This window comes from Aythya ferina, assembly GCF_964211825.1.
Source record: "Aythya ferina genome assembly, chromosome: 8".
Taxonomy (NCBI): domain Eukaryota; kingdom Metazoa; phylum Chordata; class Aves; order Anseriformes; family Anatidae; genus Aythya; species Aythya ferina.
The window spans coordinates 2,818,171-2,838,254 of NC_140304.1; the positions used below are offsets into that span (position 1 = coordinate 2,818,171).

At 38.3% G+C, this 20,084-nt stretch overlaps 1 protein-coding gene across 7 annotated transcripts in view; it reads right to left on the reverse strand.

The window, feature by feature from the left end:
- The window catches only part of ARHGAP29 (Rho GTPase activating protein 29), a 58,916-nt gene that overhangs the window by 20,345 nt on the left and 18,487 nt on the right, over positions 1 to 20,084 (reverse strand). For 6 of the 7 annotated variants that reach the window (XM_084528371.1, XM_084528373.1, XM_084528374.1 and 3 more), the window contains exons 3-4: positions 9,592 to 9,735; positions 266 to 362 (exon numbers count right to left, since the gene is read on the reverse strand). In XM_084528371.1, coding sequence (XP_084384497.1) covers positions 266 to 362; positions 9,592 to 9,735 — 241 coding nt within the window. Of the gene's footprint in view, positions 1 to 265; positions 363 to 2,397; positions 2,647 to 9,591; positions 9,736 to 20,084 lie in introns of those variants that run through there. The other variant, XM_084528375.1, reaches the window with a different exon arrangement.

Consider the following 20,084-nt stretch of genomic DNA (forward strand, 5'->3'; position numbering starts at 1 on the left):
AAGTAGTTTTGAATTCCCTGCAATTTCTATACCATGTCCTACCATTTCTATACCATCTATTTCCATCATGGCTTCCCTCATTAAGAAAAACACAAACATCAAAACAAAGCAGAAAAAGCATTCTGAATACGGTCAATTTAAATTAATTTATCAGCCAGTATTTGGTTGTAAGAAAACAGAAGGCTTTTTATGTTGTTGTTGTTGTTCAAATCTTACTTTGATTCAGCTGCACTGAGCTCTTTACAACTCTTAGATTCCAACTTACACGTTTCCAAAGGTAAATGCCAATGTTTCAATGGAAGCAAATATTTCACTGAAGAGTTCTCTCTTGTTTTCTGCATTAACTTCTTTGAAGTTCACCGCTTATGAAAAAGATGAAAACCAAAGGGTGAGAGGTGGGGTCAAGAAAGTTCACTGTGCCTGAAGACAAGTTAATACAGTTTCCTATAGAACAGGCAGTATTATACTTCTTAACAATTTCAAAAACACATTAAAAAATTCTAAGGACTTGAAAGGAAAGAAATGACTGCCTTCCAGATGCTTCCCACAATGTAAACAGATTACCCTCACTTCCTATATCTTCCCACTTAAGCAGCAGCTTTGTGCAGGAATACGATGGTAATGTTGGTGGAATAGGTGAATAGTAAGCGTCAAATCAAATCACAGCAGTGACACTGTCAAAAAAGAGCTCACAAAAACAGAAACAAAGTATTTGAACAATTGCTTCTCCCTTTCTGGTTAGATACTTCAGAATATGAGCAGCAGTTTGAGTGTCTCCCCTCTATCTGCATGCAATCCTGTGTTCACCCAGAACATGGGGTTTCTGTTTTGAAAAACAGAAAGCTACCAAAAAGTAGCATCAAATGCAAAATGCTTCAGTTTTTAGCTTCATAGTCTGACAAAACCCCTGCAGCCTGTTAAAAGTGTGGAAGAAGCAAGGCATAGCTATCATTGTTTCGAAATAGGAAAGGAACATTTTTGGACAAACCAGATGATTTGAACTGGTAACCAAGAAGATTAGTTAGGCAGGCAACACTAACCCTTTAACAGGCTTCCATGACAAACTGGAATAAACTGGAATAACATGGAGACAAATTGATTCATTCAAAATGAATCAAAAATGATTCATTCAGAGTTTCTATTAATGCAACTGCCAGACAAGGGAGAGGACAGAGAAAGGAGAAGACAAAAACCACAGCGTTTTTTTTATCTAGTTTCCAACCCAACTCCTAAATCATTGGTGACTGGATTTTTTTTTTTTTTTTTGTACAAAAGTCAAACATACCCCTTTGAGCCAAAGATGAGCCCTTTCAATGGAAGTCAGTTTTACACGGGGAGCCGTGACAATCCCACATTAGTATTTTTAAATGCTTGATTTTATTTAAGCAATGCAATATACTTCATCAACTACATGCCTAAATTACTATAAATTATATACTGTTTCAGAAATACTGCAGTGACACATACCGTTATTCACCCCTTTTCATCACTTCTATTGTGATTTTATTAATTCCTTTTTTGCAAGATCTGTGACTATTAACCCTCCTTACATCTTAAGTAGTAATATGGAAATAATCAACTGCGATGACTTCTAAAAGTAGCAAAAATTAAATCACTTTATACCATTATCCATTCTATGCACATTTTCTTAAATTAATGTAACAGACTTTAATCTTTAAAAGCATTCAAGCTTCCTGCCAGGTGCCTAAACCCTAATGGGTAACAAACAAAGAAAGTACAGTAATCTGCTCCCCCCATAAAAACTTTTCCTTTCACAAAGGAAATCTAAACTAGTAAATTAACACAATTGAATTCATTCCTTTTTATACAGCACGCCAACAGGCCTGACCAACATTTCTATAACAAATATTTCTGGACAAAGCTATTACATAAAATATGTATTCTTCTTGTGGGCTATTTCCACAATTACTTGCAGACCTGGAAAAATGTGTTGTAATAAGCCTACAGCAATAAAAAAACACCACATATTACAAAAATGTTAACAGTCTTTGTAGCCACAGTTCCCTGCTAAATTAAGGTTTCTCCCACCTCTTAATTCTTCTGGTACAGTACATTAAAAGAACTCTGGCAGCTTTGTTTGAAATGAGACTCAAAACACCACAGTTTTTAACAACTTTCTAAATACCAGAGGATTTTTTTTTTATATATGTATTTTTAAAATTCAGGTTAGTGGAAAGTCTCAGCTTTCCTGAGATAACACTGACTATAAATCTAAACATTGCATTCCAAATCAGTGAGCAACAATGGTTATTATGAGATCAATTGATTAACAGCCACTAATGACTGGAAAAATCATTTGAGTGCCAGCATGACACGCAAACTGTTTCAAAGTTAAAAGGAACCTACAAAAGCTGACTGTATGTTCAAAGCACTTACCACTGAAATATTCAGATATCCATTAGCTGTAGTCTTCAGAGAAAGAGCTGTTCTTTCTCTTTGCTAACAAGACAATACAGAAAATCTCTCCCTAAAGAAATGCCGTCTGTTTCGCTCTGCCTTTCTTTTCCAGGAAGAGTTTTATTAAGCTTTACGTATTACATACCAGAGAAATCATTTCTTTGCAGGTTCTCTAACAAACTAAACAAATCTCAAAAATTTTCAGTTACTACTTCTCCTCCACAGGAAAAAAAAATAAAATATATATAGATAGATAGACAGATAAAAAAAAAAAAAAAAAGGTTAGCCCAATCTCCAATTCAGCTAGATACAAACAGCTTTCTTCTAGCTTATAACCGCTGGAATGCTGATGTACTTAACATCAACTTTAAACCATGCACGCTCTTTCCCCAGGACATCCTGACTGCACACAATAGCTACTGACAACAATGAACTATAGTAATATTTCCATGTCTGGAAGTGACAGCTATCTATCTATAGTTGTACACGTTTCAAAGTGAGAATGCAATGTAGCAGTGCTTTTAAGTTAGACTTCAGATTGCACATGACAGGCTTTTAAAAAAATTATATGGTAGCAATACATTAAGATCTAGAAGCTTGTACCTGAACTGCAAATCTGGCTTGCAAGAAAATGTATCTTTACTTCCAATGCTAGCAGAACCATCTTCAAACTGAAGTGGGTTCAGTATCCTCATGAAAATGCTGCTAAACACTGCAGAGTTTCTATTTCTGGGTCACGCTCTCTAGAGCTTTCTGAACCAAGCACAGAAGAGGCTGGGGAACCAGCAATTGCTGTGGAACTTCAGGAAGCTGCAATCCCAAGAGCTGGACTGAGGATACTTGAGCAAAGTTTGAGACTCTGCAGAAGAGGCTGTCAAGCGTCAAGACTGAAGTGCGACCAAGGTCTTCAAAAGATGAAGCTGAGACCGCTCACAGTAGCTACACAGCACACAAGCTCCTGCGTTGCTCTCTCATCCCCTGCCAGTCCGGTGAGGCCAGAACAGCCCAGGAACCCAGGGGATATGCTGGAAACCACAGCAGTTTGCTCGCTTCCTCCTTCCCCCTCCCAGAGACATGTGCAGGACTGGATGCAGCAAAGCTGCCTTGCCAGCTACGTGCAGAGCCCAGGCAAGTATGAAGTAGAGGCTGCAGGTTTTTCTCTTTGCTGATTGATTTTCTCACACCTGATAGGCTGAGACAGCAACACCACCACCCACTTCCTCAGACAGAATACAACTTCAACACATGCCTCACCAGCTGACTTTTAAGCAGCAAGCCAGAACCAACTGTCTGATTCATTGGACCTGAGTATCCCTACAACCCATTTTCTTTCCTTAAACTCCCAACAATGCTTTCAAGAACCTTTCAGAATTGTTTCAAAACCAAAAAACACCACTTAAACAAGAAAACAGACAAAACTAGAATACAGATGCCCCCCTCAGATGAAAAGTATTTAATGCTTCTTGTTATTTCCTGTCATCACACCCCAGTTCCACTTTGAGTTCTCTGTGCCATAAAATTTCACCCACCTGTACCTACTACTAGGTTTGACAACCTTCCAATTAGCTTACTTCTAGCACTTAGAAGTTTGAGGAACCATTTCCCACACGCTCCATAATAAGTTTTGCTTTGAATTTACACCACAGATACACCAAATTGAAATGATTTCACCCTGCTAGAGGTGTTTAACTTTGACACAGAGCTCTTATAAGAAACATATCTAAACCAGGAATTCCTAAGTGCAATTTTCAGCTTCACCAGGAATCCCTTTTCATTCTAAGGATTCAATCAAGTCAAGAAACGCAATTTAGTGCGAAACAACATTGCAGCCTTAAATTTAGCATGTGATCATGAGAACCATGCACTTTGTGCTGTCTGTGGCTGACAACAATTTAAGGACACCGAATAGGAAAATAACTACAAGTGTGACGGTGTGCCAGACTGGGAAGTGACTTCCATAAATAGGAGTTTGAATCAGTTCCAAGTGAGAAGCTTCAATAAGTCTCAATTCTTCCAGATCGAGTGAGGTGTCATTTAAAAGACACTCTTCACAAAGCACACAGGCAAGTATGCATGAGGAGTACAGTCCAAGCATAGAGGCACAGTGAACCACGTCATGTCCAAGTTGTATCAGCTGAACATTCCTTGGGCCTGACAGGACTCATCACAGAGTACGGAGGAAATTAGTGGCTGTTACAGCTGGACCTATCTCAACAATTTACCAAAGGTCTTGAGATTCTGAGGATGTCCCTGCTGACCCAGGAAACTACAGACCTGTTAGTTCTACCTCAGTCACTGGAAAATTTATGGAGAAGATTATTCTGTGTGCTACTGAAATGCATTTAAATCACTAAGCTGTTATCAGGCATAGTCAACATGGGTTAAGGAGGGCAAATCCTGCCTTCTTAATTTGATATCATTCTAGAACAAGGTCACCTGCTTGGTGGATGAAGGGAAGGCAGGTGATGTGGTCTTTCCGGACTTTGGTACTGTCCCTCACAGCATCCTTCTGGATGAATTGTTCAACTGTGAGATGAACAGGAGGGCATGTCCTATGAGGGAAGGCAGAGTACACTTTGTTGTCTGGTCTGAAGAGGAGTAGTCAGAGGTGTGACCTCATTTCTCTCTACAGCTCCTGAGGCAGGGGAGCCCAAAGGGAGGTGCTGGCCTCTTGGCCTCTGCTCCCTGGGAACTGATGACAGGACATGAGGGACAGCACAAAGTTGTGCCACAGGAGGTTCAGGTTGAGCACAAGGAATAATTTCTTTACCGTAAGGGTGGTTGAACACTGGAACAGGCTTCTTAGAAAGGTGGTTGATGTGGCACACCTGTCAGTGTCAAGAGCCATTTGGACAGTGCCCTCAATAGTACGCTTTAACTTTGGTTAGCCTTGTATTGGTCAGGCAGCTGGACTTGATGACTTTTGTGGGTTCCTTCCAACTGAACTATTCTATTCAATTAAAGGTGTAACTTGAGAGAACAAGGCTGTTTTTTTTTTTTTTTTTCCCCTCCACATTTCCCTGCAGCCTCAGTGTAGAATGGTGGAGTCTGACATGATCTGTTCTGCCAAACATCACTCTGTAACAAGATCAAAGTAACATGCTACATAGTTAGTTTCTCCTTCAACCTGTCCAAAAGAGAAAGTATTAGATATTAAAAACATATCACAAGCCAGATTTCCAACTCTTCCCCCAATCACTGTCTATAAAGTTACTCTAACTGATTTCATTAAGAACAAAGGCAATTTGTTAAAATAACCATACATCCCTGTCTAAAGTTCCAAATACAACCTAGGACTGAAAACCTGGCATTCTGCAGATTTACAGAGATCTTTCAAGAACCTAAAACAGTTAAGTTAATAGACGTTAAGCTTCTATTTCTGAAAAGGAAAAAAAATAATCACGTGTAAATCCCAAGTTGCTGCTGTTTCATCGCCTCCTATATAAACAACATTAGAAATTTTCTGTGGCAGGTTAAGCTTCCCAGTCATAAATTTGACTACAGAGTGCTTCCACGTCTTTTTATAGTTGTCTTCCAGTGACGAGAAGCAGATGATTCAGATGAACTTATTCCATAAAGTCACATTAACACAGCCTGGGAAGACAGAGGAAAAAGGATACTATTTCTATCCTACTGAGTCCTCTCATTCTTGTAGCTTCCTGTTTATCCAGAAGTTACATTACTTGTAGTGAAATAACCACAGATGAAAACCTGTGAATCCTTGTATTACTGACAGGCCACTGTAAGCAAACTCAAGGCCTGATATGACCACTATTCACTGCAACATGTGATATTTTTACTTGAACTTCCTCACTTCCAGCAGCAGTTTACTTCAGTTTGAACAGACACTGAGTAACACAATGCTCACACAAAAACCAGCTGTGAGAACCAAACAGGTGCTGAGGAGAGGGACAAGTTGCCCTCACGTTTAGTACAGATGATGCTGCGGGGGGACACAGGCCTTTTCCATACAACCAAGGTTCTGCTGTTCTCTGAGAAGACTGAAGGAACAATCTGAACAAGCTGAAGTCCTGTAACTTCCCATTTCTATCTCCAGACATAACGAATACTCTAAGTGACTGAGCAACCAGTAGTAAGTGATACTAAAGTCTTCACGTACATGTTTTTTGTATCAAAGGCTACAAATATGGAGGGAGGACTGATGGAGACCACGGTCTTTAGCTTCATCTCAGGCTCCATTTCCTTGGGAATTAACTTGGGAACTGCACAGTGCCAGGTCACACAGCACAGGCTCAGAAGAATGATGATTCACCACAGAGCGAGCTCGTGTTTGCTTTAGCCAAAGAAGAGTCAGACAATTTATGCCAGCTTCTCAATTCTAGGCCGGCTGAATATATGCTGCTTATAAGACAGATGAGTAACTCCATGAGAAACTATTCAGAATGCTATTAAGAGTAATTCCACACCAGTCTTTTATTGTATCAGATAATTTATTTATTTATATGTTCTAAATAGAAGAACACACTTGTATCAGATCAGCACTGTGCACCATACAATCACTGTAGCAAGAGTCTTCAAGCTAGATTTTCAGTACTATCAAACTATTGACTATAAGAAAATTATTAAAAAAATTAATGCAACCTGGTGTGTGTCAAAACTTGTACTCGATTCCAGCTCAAGTCCAAAGTCCAACTGTAACAAAATCACCCACTAATATGCTTTTTTCTTTGAGGTTTCTCATCACACAAGATCATATCAAGTAAGCTGTGGCTGAACACACACTTTTCAGACATACCTCAGTCTTACAACAACCCACCTGAATACATTTGCCAGAAAACTGGATGACGTGACTCTACTGCTTTTGCTTCAAGTGGCATTCTTAGAATAAAGAATATTTACTTCAAAATTCAGTACTTATACAACATGCAGTAGTTTTCCTAACAGTAGTTTCTCTTTCCATTTAGAAAATTATGCAATCCTCTACAACTATAGTTCCTGATAACATATTAACAGTAAGTGAACTTAACTAGCTAACATTGAGGCTTTTATTTGAAGTACAAACATACTAAATCTTGTTACCATGAGAAAAAGTCAAAAAGTATTTTTAAGTATCTGTATCACCAAAAAGCAGCTTAATACAAGTTACTTCTTCTGCTCATTATCCAGAGAAATGAACGAATCCTAAAGTAACTATTCAAAAAACAGCTACTCATCAAACCAGGCAGAAATAGATGCCTGTAAGAGAATGTATGAAACACCAGTACACCTGACCAGGGTTCAGTGCTATTGAAACTCTATGATCGAACACTGTGAAAAGATGAGAGAATAACTGCATGGTATCAGATTCAGAAAATTTCAAATACTCTGAAGGAACTGATTAGAATTTGAAACATCCAGAACACAACCCCCCCAAAAATTATGTATTTCAACAATGTATTTAATGCTTCTCTTCAGAAGGGAATGGGAGAAAAACATGTACGCCTATCTCTGGTTAACTGGTTCTGTAACAGAACTACAAAAAGTGACCAAGGATGAAGAACGGACATTAAAACAAATACAAAAAAAATGACGAAAAAGTGCACTTGCTATAAAGAAGACCAACATATTTATGGGATCTATCAACATTGTTACCTCACGAGAGGATGAAAATAATTGCTTTACCCAGCAATGGTACTCTCAAATGGCATAGAAATTAGTCAGTTTGGGTCACTGCATATCAATAGCAATCTTGATAAAGCACGTAGTCCAGAAAGGATCGATATCATTGCAAACATTTTTGGAAATGGGATTTAGCAAAGGTTGACATAATTTGATTTGCTTGCATATCTTGAGTCAGTTCTCCTCAAGGTTGCTCTAACTAAAGAAGGAGCAGCTCAACATTGCCCTGTGTCCAACAGACAAAGTAATCTTACCATAACACTACAGCATGGGAACAGCTTGTCTAAGGTGGCTGTAGAGTTACACTCACTAAACATTTCACCTGTTCTCATTGATACATACCTGATTACAATTTCACACATGTACTTCAGTCTTCCAGAGAGCAGCCATGCAAACAACAATTCAAGGATACCCTCTATTTTTCTACGGTTACATACAATGCTCTAAAGCAAGCTCAGAGGTTGCAGAGTTACAATCCTGCAATCATATCAAATACCAGGGAGACCTACAGCACATTCTACATGCAGCCAGAATAAAAAACAAAATGGGCTGCTAGTAGCTGCCATACTCCAGGATCAAACAAACAGCTAAAACTACCTATTAATATAAAGAAGCTAGGAAAAGCCTGGCAGAATCTGAGGTACAGGAATCAGGCAGCTAAACACGTTAGTATTTTCACTGAAATTCCTACTTCACTGAGTTGGCAGTATATATTCAGACATACTAACATTAATGAGGAAATGAGGAAAAAAACTACAACAAGGAGAAAAACTAAACTAGACATCTCTGATCAAAGACGTTCCACGTGATTATAACATAAGAGGTGCAGATTTAACCCTACTGAAAGCATTCTCCATGCTACGTTGAATAAACTGCTTGTTCCACAGGAATATACTGGATTTATAGAACAGGGAGAGCTGTAGTCAAAGGCTACACAGAAAAGAAACAGCTATGATTTACTGGGCTCGAACAGTTGTATGCTACACCACTGGTATTTGTCTGACACACAGAAAACTGCAACAGTAAAGGCCAATAACAGAAAGTATTAACATATATGCCTGCAATCCTTTGTTGTTACCTTGACCATGCTTATGATCTGTTTTAAGGAATTTATTTAAGAAGAGTTAGGCCATTCAGATTTGGATTGCTCATTTAAGTATTTCTTCACTTGATATAAATCTAACACCATCCCTATAAATTCACAGAACTCAGCAAAGATTTTTGGCAAATCTCTGTGGATAAACCTGATGCTTATCATTCTGAGATATTATTCTGAGATAAAGGTAAAGAACAGATCAAGATCAAAGGTTTGTGCTTTTAGAATGCAGTGTGGTTTTGCAGCTAGCTTCCTTTCAACAGAATTTTATTACAATAGGAGAACAAACTATTTAATATTATGTTTCACTTAGAGAAGGTATATTAAACGTGTTAATATTTTGCTATTAAAAAACTTGTTTCTTCTGTATACAAAGAATCCCACCTAAAACACTAAGCCATAGTCAAGCAAGTCACTCATTAAATTTCTCCCTGAATTTAAAAAGCAGTATTCCTTACCTTTTACTTTTGCAATAACTGTTCCGGCAGCACTAAGAATATCAACTGAGTTTAGGGTCTGATGTTTATTTATCACTGCTTTTAAAACACGCAGCAACTCTCCCAAGTGTTCATGTACTACCTGATGCAGGCCATCTCGATTTTCTGGAAAAAAAAAAAAAAAGTAGACAAGAAATTATATTAGAACAGTGTCTTAACACCCAAAAATTACATTGAAAACTACTTTGATGATATTTGGCTGCACTGAAGTAGGCCATAGCAAGTAGTTTCAAGCAAGCTGGGCATGCTTGAAATAAGGAAACTTTTAGAAAACAGGTTATACTTGCATTTGCCAAAAATTATATGTAAATGACATGCAACATTGCAAGTGAAATTGTTTTCAAAAAAAAAAGTCAAGCAGGAATAATAAAAAATTAAAACCCGTGTTACGGATTATACACCAATACCCTCAGGTTTCTGAATTAAGCCAACTTCTTAAGCCATTTGATCAATCACCATTTTGATAATTACATGTATTCAAAAAACATACATATAAAAAAACTCAATCATACAAAAAACACAAGTTCCATGTCACTTCTGTATAGTCATAGAATTACACAACACAACAAGTTCCTGGCAAATGTTGGTTAGCTTTTAACAAACATCAGTTAAATCTTAAGCATCTTTAGTACATAGGCCTAGATCCAACAAGGGTCTGTCTTTGGGCATGTCAAACCAGATAAAGAAGTTGAAAACCAAAATATTTTTTGTAGAATTTTCTAAGCTGAAAAATTCTCAAAAAAACATACATGAGACAACATACACTCCTTTCTACAGCATATTTCTCCTGCTTTGTGCCTCTGCCTTCAGTCACCAACCCCCTCCCCCCCCCCCCCCCCCCATTTTTATTTTTTTTTAATAGTTCCTGTTGTATACATTGCACAGGTTGAACCATGAGCTCTTCCGTTCTGTTACAGAAAAGGTGCTGGTGCACAGGAAAAAGTTTCACATGCACGAGAGTGCTGCGTTGCAAGTTGTGGTAAAGAGCTTTCAAACTCAGGAAAGTCTAGCTTATGAAAAAGAAAAAGAGGATCTAGTACAAGCTGACTCACTTCCCCACAGAGTAGAAAGGAATGGCATTTCTGTGCTGTCTGTGGGCACGATAACAAACAGGTCAATACAGACAATTTAGTACAGTGCAAATTGATCCAGTATTACTCAGAGCAAATTTGAGCCATTTTATTCTGACTACAAGACATTACATTCAGGCCAGAAGTACCTGATTTTTCTAAAGAATCAGCAAAGTACAACATGATACGTCAGTACAATATATCATTACTGTTGTGTGTAGGTGGGGAAGTCTACAAATCAACAATACTGCATTTTATTGCGTACAAAAGTAAACTTGTACAATCCCCAATAGCATGCCTTCTAAGGATCACTATGCTTCAGGCTTTACATCCCTAGATGTCCAACATCAGGAGATTTTTTCAACTCCGTCTGGCTTTTACATGGTCAAAGGAAAAAGCTTGACTCAGGAAGTGGACTAAGGCAAAACATTATCTACCCTTCACTGGCACTTTGCATGTTTTTTCCTGCTGGAGGGGGGTAGGAAGCTCTGTATCCTTGACAGGATATGCAGAAGGCTAGAAAAACCCATCTCACACAGCCATAAATTAAGGAAGCTGTATGCAATTTACTGAAGAGAAACATAGCTGTATCTTCATCTTCATTTACATTTATACATCCAGTGATTTTGAACTGACAAGACAACAGCAGAAAGTGCGAAGATACTGGTACAAAATATGGCAAGAATTCAGTACATCCACATTAATGGTGGAAGTAATTCATGACAAATACACTTTGATCTAAAGGCTCCAGGTTTGAAATTTAATATGAAAAGTTATCTAGGCTTGAAACAACAGTACTGGGAGTTGGGACACTGGAAAAAAGGTGACTTACAGGGGTCTGAAAGAAGCCTACAGAAAGGTATGAAAACAGTGGATAGAATCAAATGCTTACCATCTCTTTCAGTTAAGAGCAACACACCTCAGAAGATTAGACAAAGCAAGCAGGAGCTAGAGTCAAAACAAGAAATGGTGATGCTTCGTGCAAGAGACCTGTATAATTCCTCGCCAAAACACAGCATTGACAGAAGCTCACATGGGAACAAGGACAACTAGCAATGGTCTGCACTAGTGCACTACCTGACCAGAACTGCATCTCTCATGAGATGCAAGATGAAGGCACCCAATCTTCTGATGGACACACGTCATCAGGTTATGATTAAGTGATGTGGAATACCCATGCACATACACTATAGCCAGGTCCTTTATAGCCAGGTCCTTTGGTGACATGGTGGGCAGACTTGTGGTCCCATAACGAGTATGGGAGGGCAAACAAGGCAGGAAAGCAGGCAAGCCAGTCTACAGACTGCTCCCAGATCTTCAGGAAGGATGGCATTACAGACATATGACAAACTGAACAAGTTCCTCTGCAGAGTTCAGTATGATCTGCAAATACAGGCTTGTTATTACAGGATAAAACAGCCTCTTAAGGTTCCTTACAGGTTGGGTAAAGGCAAAAAAAAAAAAAAAAAAAAAGAAAAAAAGTCATACAGGAGGCTAATTAAAGTATATCTGATACCAAGATGCTGTTTCTGAGTATTAACATTTAATACCTTCCCAGACCAGCAGAGCTGGGGAAAACAAGCAAAAAAGGGGAGAGAGGGAAAGGAGGTAGATAGAGAAAAATCTCAAAGGACACAAGCCTCCTCAAGTCTGAAACAGAAGTGGTAAACTTCAAAGGAAAACACATGTTGAAAACAACTGCTGAGTTGAATCAGAAGTTTATCATACCATCCCAGAGAAACACTATCACTAAAATGCATTCAAGCATGAAGTTCATTATTTACTCTCAAAAGCAAAAATCTGGCTACACCCAACTGAGATTCCATCACAGTATTATTTGTTTACAGAGTAACAAACATTGTTTCTGTGCCTGCAAAGACAAAAGGACCGTGACACAAGGAGTGATCAGGGAGGGGGCAGAAGCCATCAGGAACTACAGTGACCCCACACTCAGCATGTGAAATTCAAACACGTGCTAATAGAGTGATTTCCTGGTCGTGACAGGTTTATAAACCTCAGGTAGTAAAAGAATCTAAATATGCCAGATTAATAAAAATAGTATCAATACTGAAGAGTTCCCAGAGACCAAAACAACGGTAGAGCAAACACTGTTTACAGTGAAAAGACGCATGAGGAAATGTAGCAGCAATTGCTCCTGCAGCAACCCAATCTGACTTCAGTAGTCACAAAACTCAGAATTTACTTTCAGTTTTTCTTCTGTCCTTTCTTGCCTCATGGTACAAGTTCATTTATCTATACGAAGGCAAGCAGGAAATTCCTCCAGCAATGGATACTATGTCAAGTTTAAGATATATATAGGTTGTTCTCAAGCTTGATAACATGAATTCAAATACTATGAAAAACTAGTTAGTACTCTGGACCAGAGCAATGCAACGGTGTTGGTGGAAGAGAGGACACACAAGTCCAGCTGCTTGCCTCACTGATGAGTCTGTTGGACGTCTTGCTTTAAGAATCAACCATCCCTCTCTGGCCAAAAAGAGAGCTCCTGAAAGTGAACAAAAATGGCTTGGGAGAGCTTAGTAGTTGGTCTGCAAATCTTCTGTCACTGGGGTTTAACCCATCATTTACTTCAGCTGAAAACAAACTGATCCCAAACGTAAAGGTGACCACAAGAAGTGTGCTCTGTAGGAGAAGCAAAGAAAGAAGGATAGGACATAAAAAGCTTGTTTTCGAAGTTGACAAGCCTACATTAAGATATTAGTTGACAGCCTCAACTCACCTGCAGAAAAATCTAATACACAAGGACAATACAGCAAAGCAGCTAGCCTAGCTAACACCAACAGGCTTTCCACCTGAGGAGCACGCTGTTCTGGCATAAGCATCCCACTCCTCGATGGAGTGGTCGTAAATGTGATTGAAACAGCTACCCTTAGTGTAAAAAACACGTAACCTATTTTAATTGTAGATATTTCTCAAAGGGAAGCCCTCGTTTAATAAACATTAGCTAGCAGTAATGGCCTTACCGCTATGGATTCTATTCATCCAAAACAAAAGAAGATTTGCTCATCAAGCTTGCCAGCGCCAGTCACCCTCCCTGCCAAGTCAGGGCTGATCACAATACATGCAGTTGGGAAAAGCACTGCTGTGTCAGTTGGCTGGCATTCTTTTGTCTGATCAGATTTACTGTTGGTCCAAACATTTCTGAAGCTGTTTATTTCAACTAATGTTTGCCAGGAAAAGTTTCAATGTGGACTAACATACAGCTTTTCCACTGCACTGCCATCACCCACCCTACACTGCTGTTCAGACCCCTGCAAGAGACGCATGCCCCATCCTGGTCACAGCTTCTCCACCTAGAACATCAACACTTTCTAGCAACAGCAAACATCCTCCACCACCCAACTTCCAGAAGTCATGAGATGAAAGAAGCCAGTTAACACAACTATTGTTATGCCATAGCTAAAAAAACACTTGTTTAAAACTGAAGCTGGTCACAGTCATTTGTTTGAAACTGAAATTGGTCACAGGCCATCTAGATAAAACAGCCGAGAAGTAACACATCTGTGAAAAATTCTTGAAGGCAGGTTACACACGAGACATTGAAAACAAATAGTCTAGTGAACACCACATAACGATGTCCCGCTTTCCACACAAAGCTTATTAGAAACAGGAAAATTGAATTATTTTACTACATGCATTTAACAACTTTCAGGAACATTACGCACAATGAAAGATATCAGTGTGGAATAACACGCCATGCATTCTTCCTAGAGCCACACAGACAGACTTTTAACTGTGAGGGAAACACATATACACTCATCTCACGTGTCATGAAAGTTTTATTGTAAAACAAGCTAACCTGTGGTTTTTCACAGTTTATCTCCCTTCACGAGTATGATTTAATGTTTTGTCTTTGATAGGGATCTAACATGAAACTACTACCTAGATCTACAGGAGTTGTTACTAGTTTAAGAAGATGACAATGCAACCAGATGAGAACACAAACTCCTCTCTTATCTTGGAAGAATTCATAGGGAATATGTTTGAGTACCCAACATTTCTTCTGCAAGGCCAACACCTTGGCTAAAAGACTGCCATCTCTTATTTACCGAAAATCTCATTTTTGGCATCGTGGTAAACTACATTCTGTTTCTGTTATGTTACTAAGATTAAATGGTATTGCCACTTATGTCATTGAGATTTAATAATAAAAAAAAAAGAGAACAGCTTTAGAATGAAGCTAAGAAGGAAAAGACAACATTAAGCTAGAGCTGTGTTACTGTCATGTTCAACAGTGCCCACATTGTGTACTAGGAAACTGCCAGCAGTCAGTTCTGAACCCCATCCAAATGGCTATGAGACTCCCAGTGAGCACCACAGAGTAAGCAAAACAGTCATACTGCAGTGAACTGTATGGAAATCACTTAATTCATACATCCACAGCTCTGGGAGACAGCCTCAGATTAGTCTGTTGTTTTATTCCTGCCTTTCCTCCTCCCTCTCTTTAGCTCCATTAACATGCCTGGCAGTACGCCTTACTCGTCTGATCTGACAAGAGGTCACTATTAGTCAAAAACATCAAGATCTAAATCAAAACATACAGTCAAAGTATCTTTTACATGGTGGTCTGTACAGCTGACCTTTGTTAGTGCTTTTTATTCTAGTCTCTTGGAAACTTTTGCAACAAAATATACGTATCAGCTAGAAATGATTTTATTTAATTGTACAAACATAAAATGAACAAAACTTATTTACTGTAATGGCTGTGTAGGTATTTTATTTCTTGGTGGCCATGATTCAGGAGGGATGAGAATAGCAGCTTTAGCTATCATTTGTTCCTTTATTTGGCTGTATAAACATGCCACAAATATACAGAACAAAGCATTTTAAGTAACTGAAAAACAAAAATTCAGAAGTTCAAAGAATTTATCCTAGAATGCTGTAGTGTTAAAATATCCAGAAAGGCTGCAAGCTGCCAGTGGCACTAGGAAAGTCATCGTGCTTCAGCCTCATTTTACAGCACAGAATTAGAAGCTACCTACCTATCCCTTCAACATCAAGAAACAGGCCAGGGGCCGGTAATGAGCAACCTATCTTTAGGTTTTTCTAGTACCAGAAAATGCTACTGCCACACAGCACAGAGTGCTGACTAGTCATAAAGCAGCCTGAGGTTGTTCAAAATGGCAAGGGGTTAATCATTAGACACCACCTGAATGAACCTGGAGCTTGATGCTAAATCAGCTGCCTGTCTTCTCACAGCTGACACAGACTGCTGGTGCAGCTGGCACAACACCACAAAATGAGCCCAGACTTTGTATTATGTGCTTTGGCAAGTGCAATAAATACAATCATGCACCCAGATCAGTTTGGGTATTATTCATCTGCTCCACTAATTTTATACCAAGTGAGGTATTGTTGTTCTTCAGCAGCTGGCCTGAACTTCAGGAAATCTTATTTTTTCTGTTATTTAAGAAAGTCACAATTTCTACAGTAGCAACACCTCCCCTCTGAGCTATGTAAACCAAAGCGAATGGTTTAGAGACAGGCAGGAGAGGTGGCAATCAAACGGAGTCATTTTACACAGAATGAAACCCAGGACTTCCAGTCTATAGCTCCGAATCCATCAAAAAGTCAAAATCTACAAGAATAAGCTATATTATTAAAGCAAATCAGGTGTTGCTAACCGTATTTTAATTATTATTATTATTATTTTTTTGTCAGGACAATTGTAAAGGGACTATTTATTCTCCTTGACTTTGAGCCTTGAACACCTCTGCTTTCAAGATCCATCTTTGACTACAGTTAGTTTATTAAGTTTTATTGGGAAATGAAACTACTATTCCTATTTGCACGCATTGAAATTAGATCCTGTATATTTTAAAAAATCTTCATTTCTTTGAAATTTGTACTTTCACATACATGCTGCTACAAAACAAAAGCTGTAATTGCTGTAGTGCAGTCTCATGTTTAAGTCATACTCAGTGTATTAAATGGTTCTGACAAAAACTAAGCCATGATGGTTTCTACTCTGATAGAAACCTGCAGGTCTAAAGCCAAAAGCCACACACAACTAATCATCTGTGTAAAACAGCTAGCAGTGTTCTTCATAGAAAAGCACATTAAAACAGCATTAGTGTCCATTACATCCTTAGCATTGCTTTCAGCCATTTTCCTTTGCTCTGCATGCATAAGCACCTGGAAAAATAAGAACACCCAACACACTTTTCCAGCACATAACAAGGCATCTATCCTCATCAACTTTTCATTATTTACCTGGTTCACAAAAGTCACAGACAAAAGCCTACCTCTTACCACAAAACAACCACTAAGATTTTTAGAGTATTTCCTCTGTAATTGGTCACAAAAAAAAACCAAACAAACAAACAAAAAAAAAACCACACAACACACCACCACCACCACAAACAACTATTGGAAACCCAACACGTGAAATAACTTGTTCTAGAATTTCAGATGAGAAAATGTGACCTGTTTATGAATTTTCCCAAGAGGGATGAACATTAGTTTTTGCAGAAATAGCTGATAAAACACTCAGAAATTAACAGATGTTTTTAAGAAGCTACTGTAAAAGCCTCTGAGGAAGATTTATGCCAAATGAAATGTATATACCTTTCAGTTATGATTTCTGAGCTCTAACTCTGCAACTTGGAAGAATGGAAAGAAAAAAAAAAAAAAAAAGCCTGCCTATCATTTCTTCTCAAATTACTCAACGTATTGAGAAGCTGTCTACTTTTGAATATCCCAAGGAATAAATTGCCTTACAGCAGTTTTAAATCTAGATTTTTTTTTTCCTTTTTACTAGAAGTTTTCAAAATAACAAGCCAACCAGTCCTACCTTTTTTGTTAATCAGTATCATGGCAATGTTGTTATCATAGCATCATTAAGAGATACTACACCAAATTCATACTCCTTGGGAACACGGGCTTCAGAATTCACTGCAAACAGTACTTCAATCACTTTATATTGCAGCAAATGTGACCACTTATGGAAAATAAACAGTTAAACAATTAATTCAATAAAGAAAACCTAAGAACATTTGACATTTCATTAGGAATGAAGGTATAAGAAATTGTAGCCCCAATCCCTACATTTGACATAAAAGCATCAAAATTTAGGACTTCTTTTTAGAAGAATAATGTACATATCCAATTCTATGAGGCTCCATGGATATTTTATGCAAATAGCTTATTGAGTACAGTACATTAAATGTAGTTCATTTATTGTATTATAAAAACGATTTGCACATAAAATATTTCACATTTAGCAAGTTAGTTCCCTCAACTACTATATTTGATCTTAAAATTAGGTTACAAATTTAGGTGTAAATGAAAGAATACCTGGTATTTGCAGTTTAAATATTTTAAAGGCAGATCTTCCTTGACTTTTTGAGAAAATCAGCACAAAAGTGCAATTTTTTTTTTTCCAGAAAAATTGCTCTTGGATAAAAACATGAGACTATCTTCTGTTAGTAAAGAGTTCCAAGCAAGATTTCCAGCACGAAAACCTTTTGTTGAGTACCACACTACTATCCACCTACCTCTTTTGAAATCTGTCATTCAACCAAAACACATCCCTCTATCCAGTCACGTTCTACTTGAACGAATCACAGCTGCTGGGACTTATCGATTTGCTGTAAGAAAGCAGCTGTTCTTTGTGGAAATCCTCTTTTCAACTGCTCTTACAGAAAAGAAATATACATATTTATCCCACTCCTCACAGAACACAAGAGAAAGAAATGCCAGGATGGAAGACGACAGGAAGAGCACCCTACACCTACCACTTGTTACAGCTGAGGCAATGCAGGTTCCACCCACAGCAGGCCTTGTGCTGAGTAATGTTGGCCAGCAGGACCTCTTAGGGCATGTCTGCATTGCCTCAGACATCTCCTACCTCCATTCCAGTCCCCAGCCTGAGCACAGGCAGCATATGGTTTTATAGCAGTGGGAACTGGGGTGACAGACAAAACAAGCAGACATACCAATTATTTGGTAGGTAGCTAAGACCCTACAGGGTTAGCTCTGTAAATGGCTTCCCACCTCGGGTCAGGAGGTGGGGGCTCAGGTTCTTACTTTACACCTTCCAGTCAAAACACCTCAAATCATTACCAGACAGCAGATGGGTTTAGGTCTCAATGTTAGCAAGCCACTGATGACTCCCTGAAAGTTGAGGTACACTTCACTTCACAGGAAGTTTAGGGACCTCTATAGCCTATTCTCTGATTAAGATAAGTGTCATTAAATACTCAATAAGGGAATTTAAGATAAAAAGCCTTTGAATAAGTCCCATAGAAGGAACAATATGACAATGATGCCCAAGTACCTCAGGCACTAAGATGCCATTGTCAGGGACACCCCAAACCCAAGACTTCTGCAACACCTGTTTCCCCCCTCCCATTAGTCACAAAAAGAAAACCACTGCCAGTAAGGAGTTATGTGGTGCATGGAAAAGCTGGTATCATACAGTATTTGTCTGGAGCTTTAAGCATGGAAAGGACTGGGTGCCAATTGATGCCCTTATTTTTCCCAGGTAGCAAAACTGAAGGGGGAGGAAATGGTGGCACAGGCACATCCTAGGAAGAGGCAGAGCAACACGAGATACTATTGGCCCCAAATGACCATACCTTACCAATGCTGGACATAAGTGACAATCACTACAAAAACATCTTACCAGGTTATTTCACTTCTGTTCCAAAACGATTGCCTGCAGCCACTTGCTCGAGGACAGGGAAGATTGCCACTCTTTATAGCAAATATTACTCTCATCAGCGCAGGCAGAACTAGCAAATAACTTTTTTTCAGTATCATTTTATTTATTTATTTATTTTATTTATTTATTATTATTTATTATTTATTTATTAAATTTATTTATTATATATTTATTTATTATTTATTCTTTTTATTATTTATTTTATTTTTGCTTTTTTTCCAGTATTTTTTTTTTATTAGGGGTAGTGGTGTAGCCTAATTTGATTCCAAATTTCTTTTTAAGTCTAAATTGGTATAATGACAGACCCATTACAATTAAGGATGTACAATTAAATTAGAAATTATTAGAAGCTGAAGAAATTAAAGTTGCAAAAACTAAGATGTTCTAGCAAAAATATCTTTTAGAAAAGTCTCAATAAATGGTGTACACACGTAAAATACATTAGAATAATCAAAATCTTGTAATTCTGCCTACACTGAAAACAGTTAAATGTTTTCATTATGTTTGGTGTGCCAACTGATATCAACAGAACAGTTGTTACTTCACATCCATTTCACATTTAAATTCACAGATCAACTCTGCGTTTGTGTGTGGGAGGAAGCCTTTCAAAAAACCTACCACAATGCAGCTTTTCATTAATCTATTTCAATACGCTGTACGCCACATTCCTCCAACTTTTGTATTCTACTAGCCTTGAG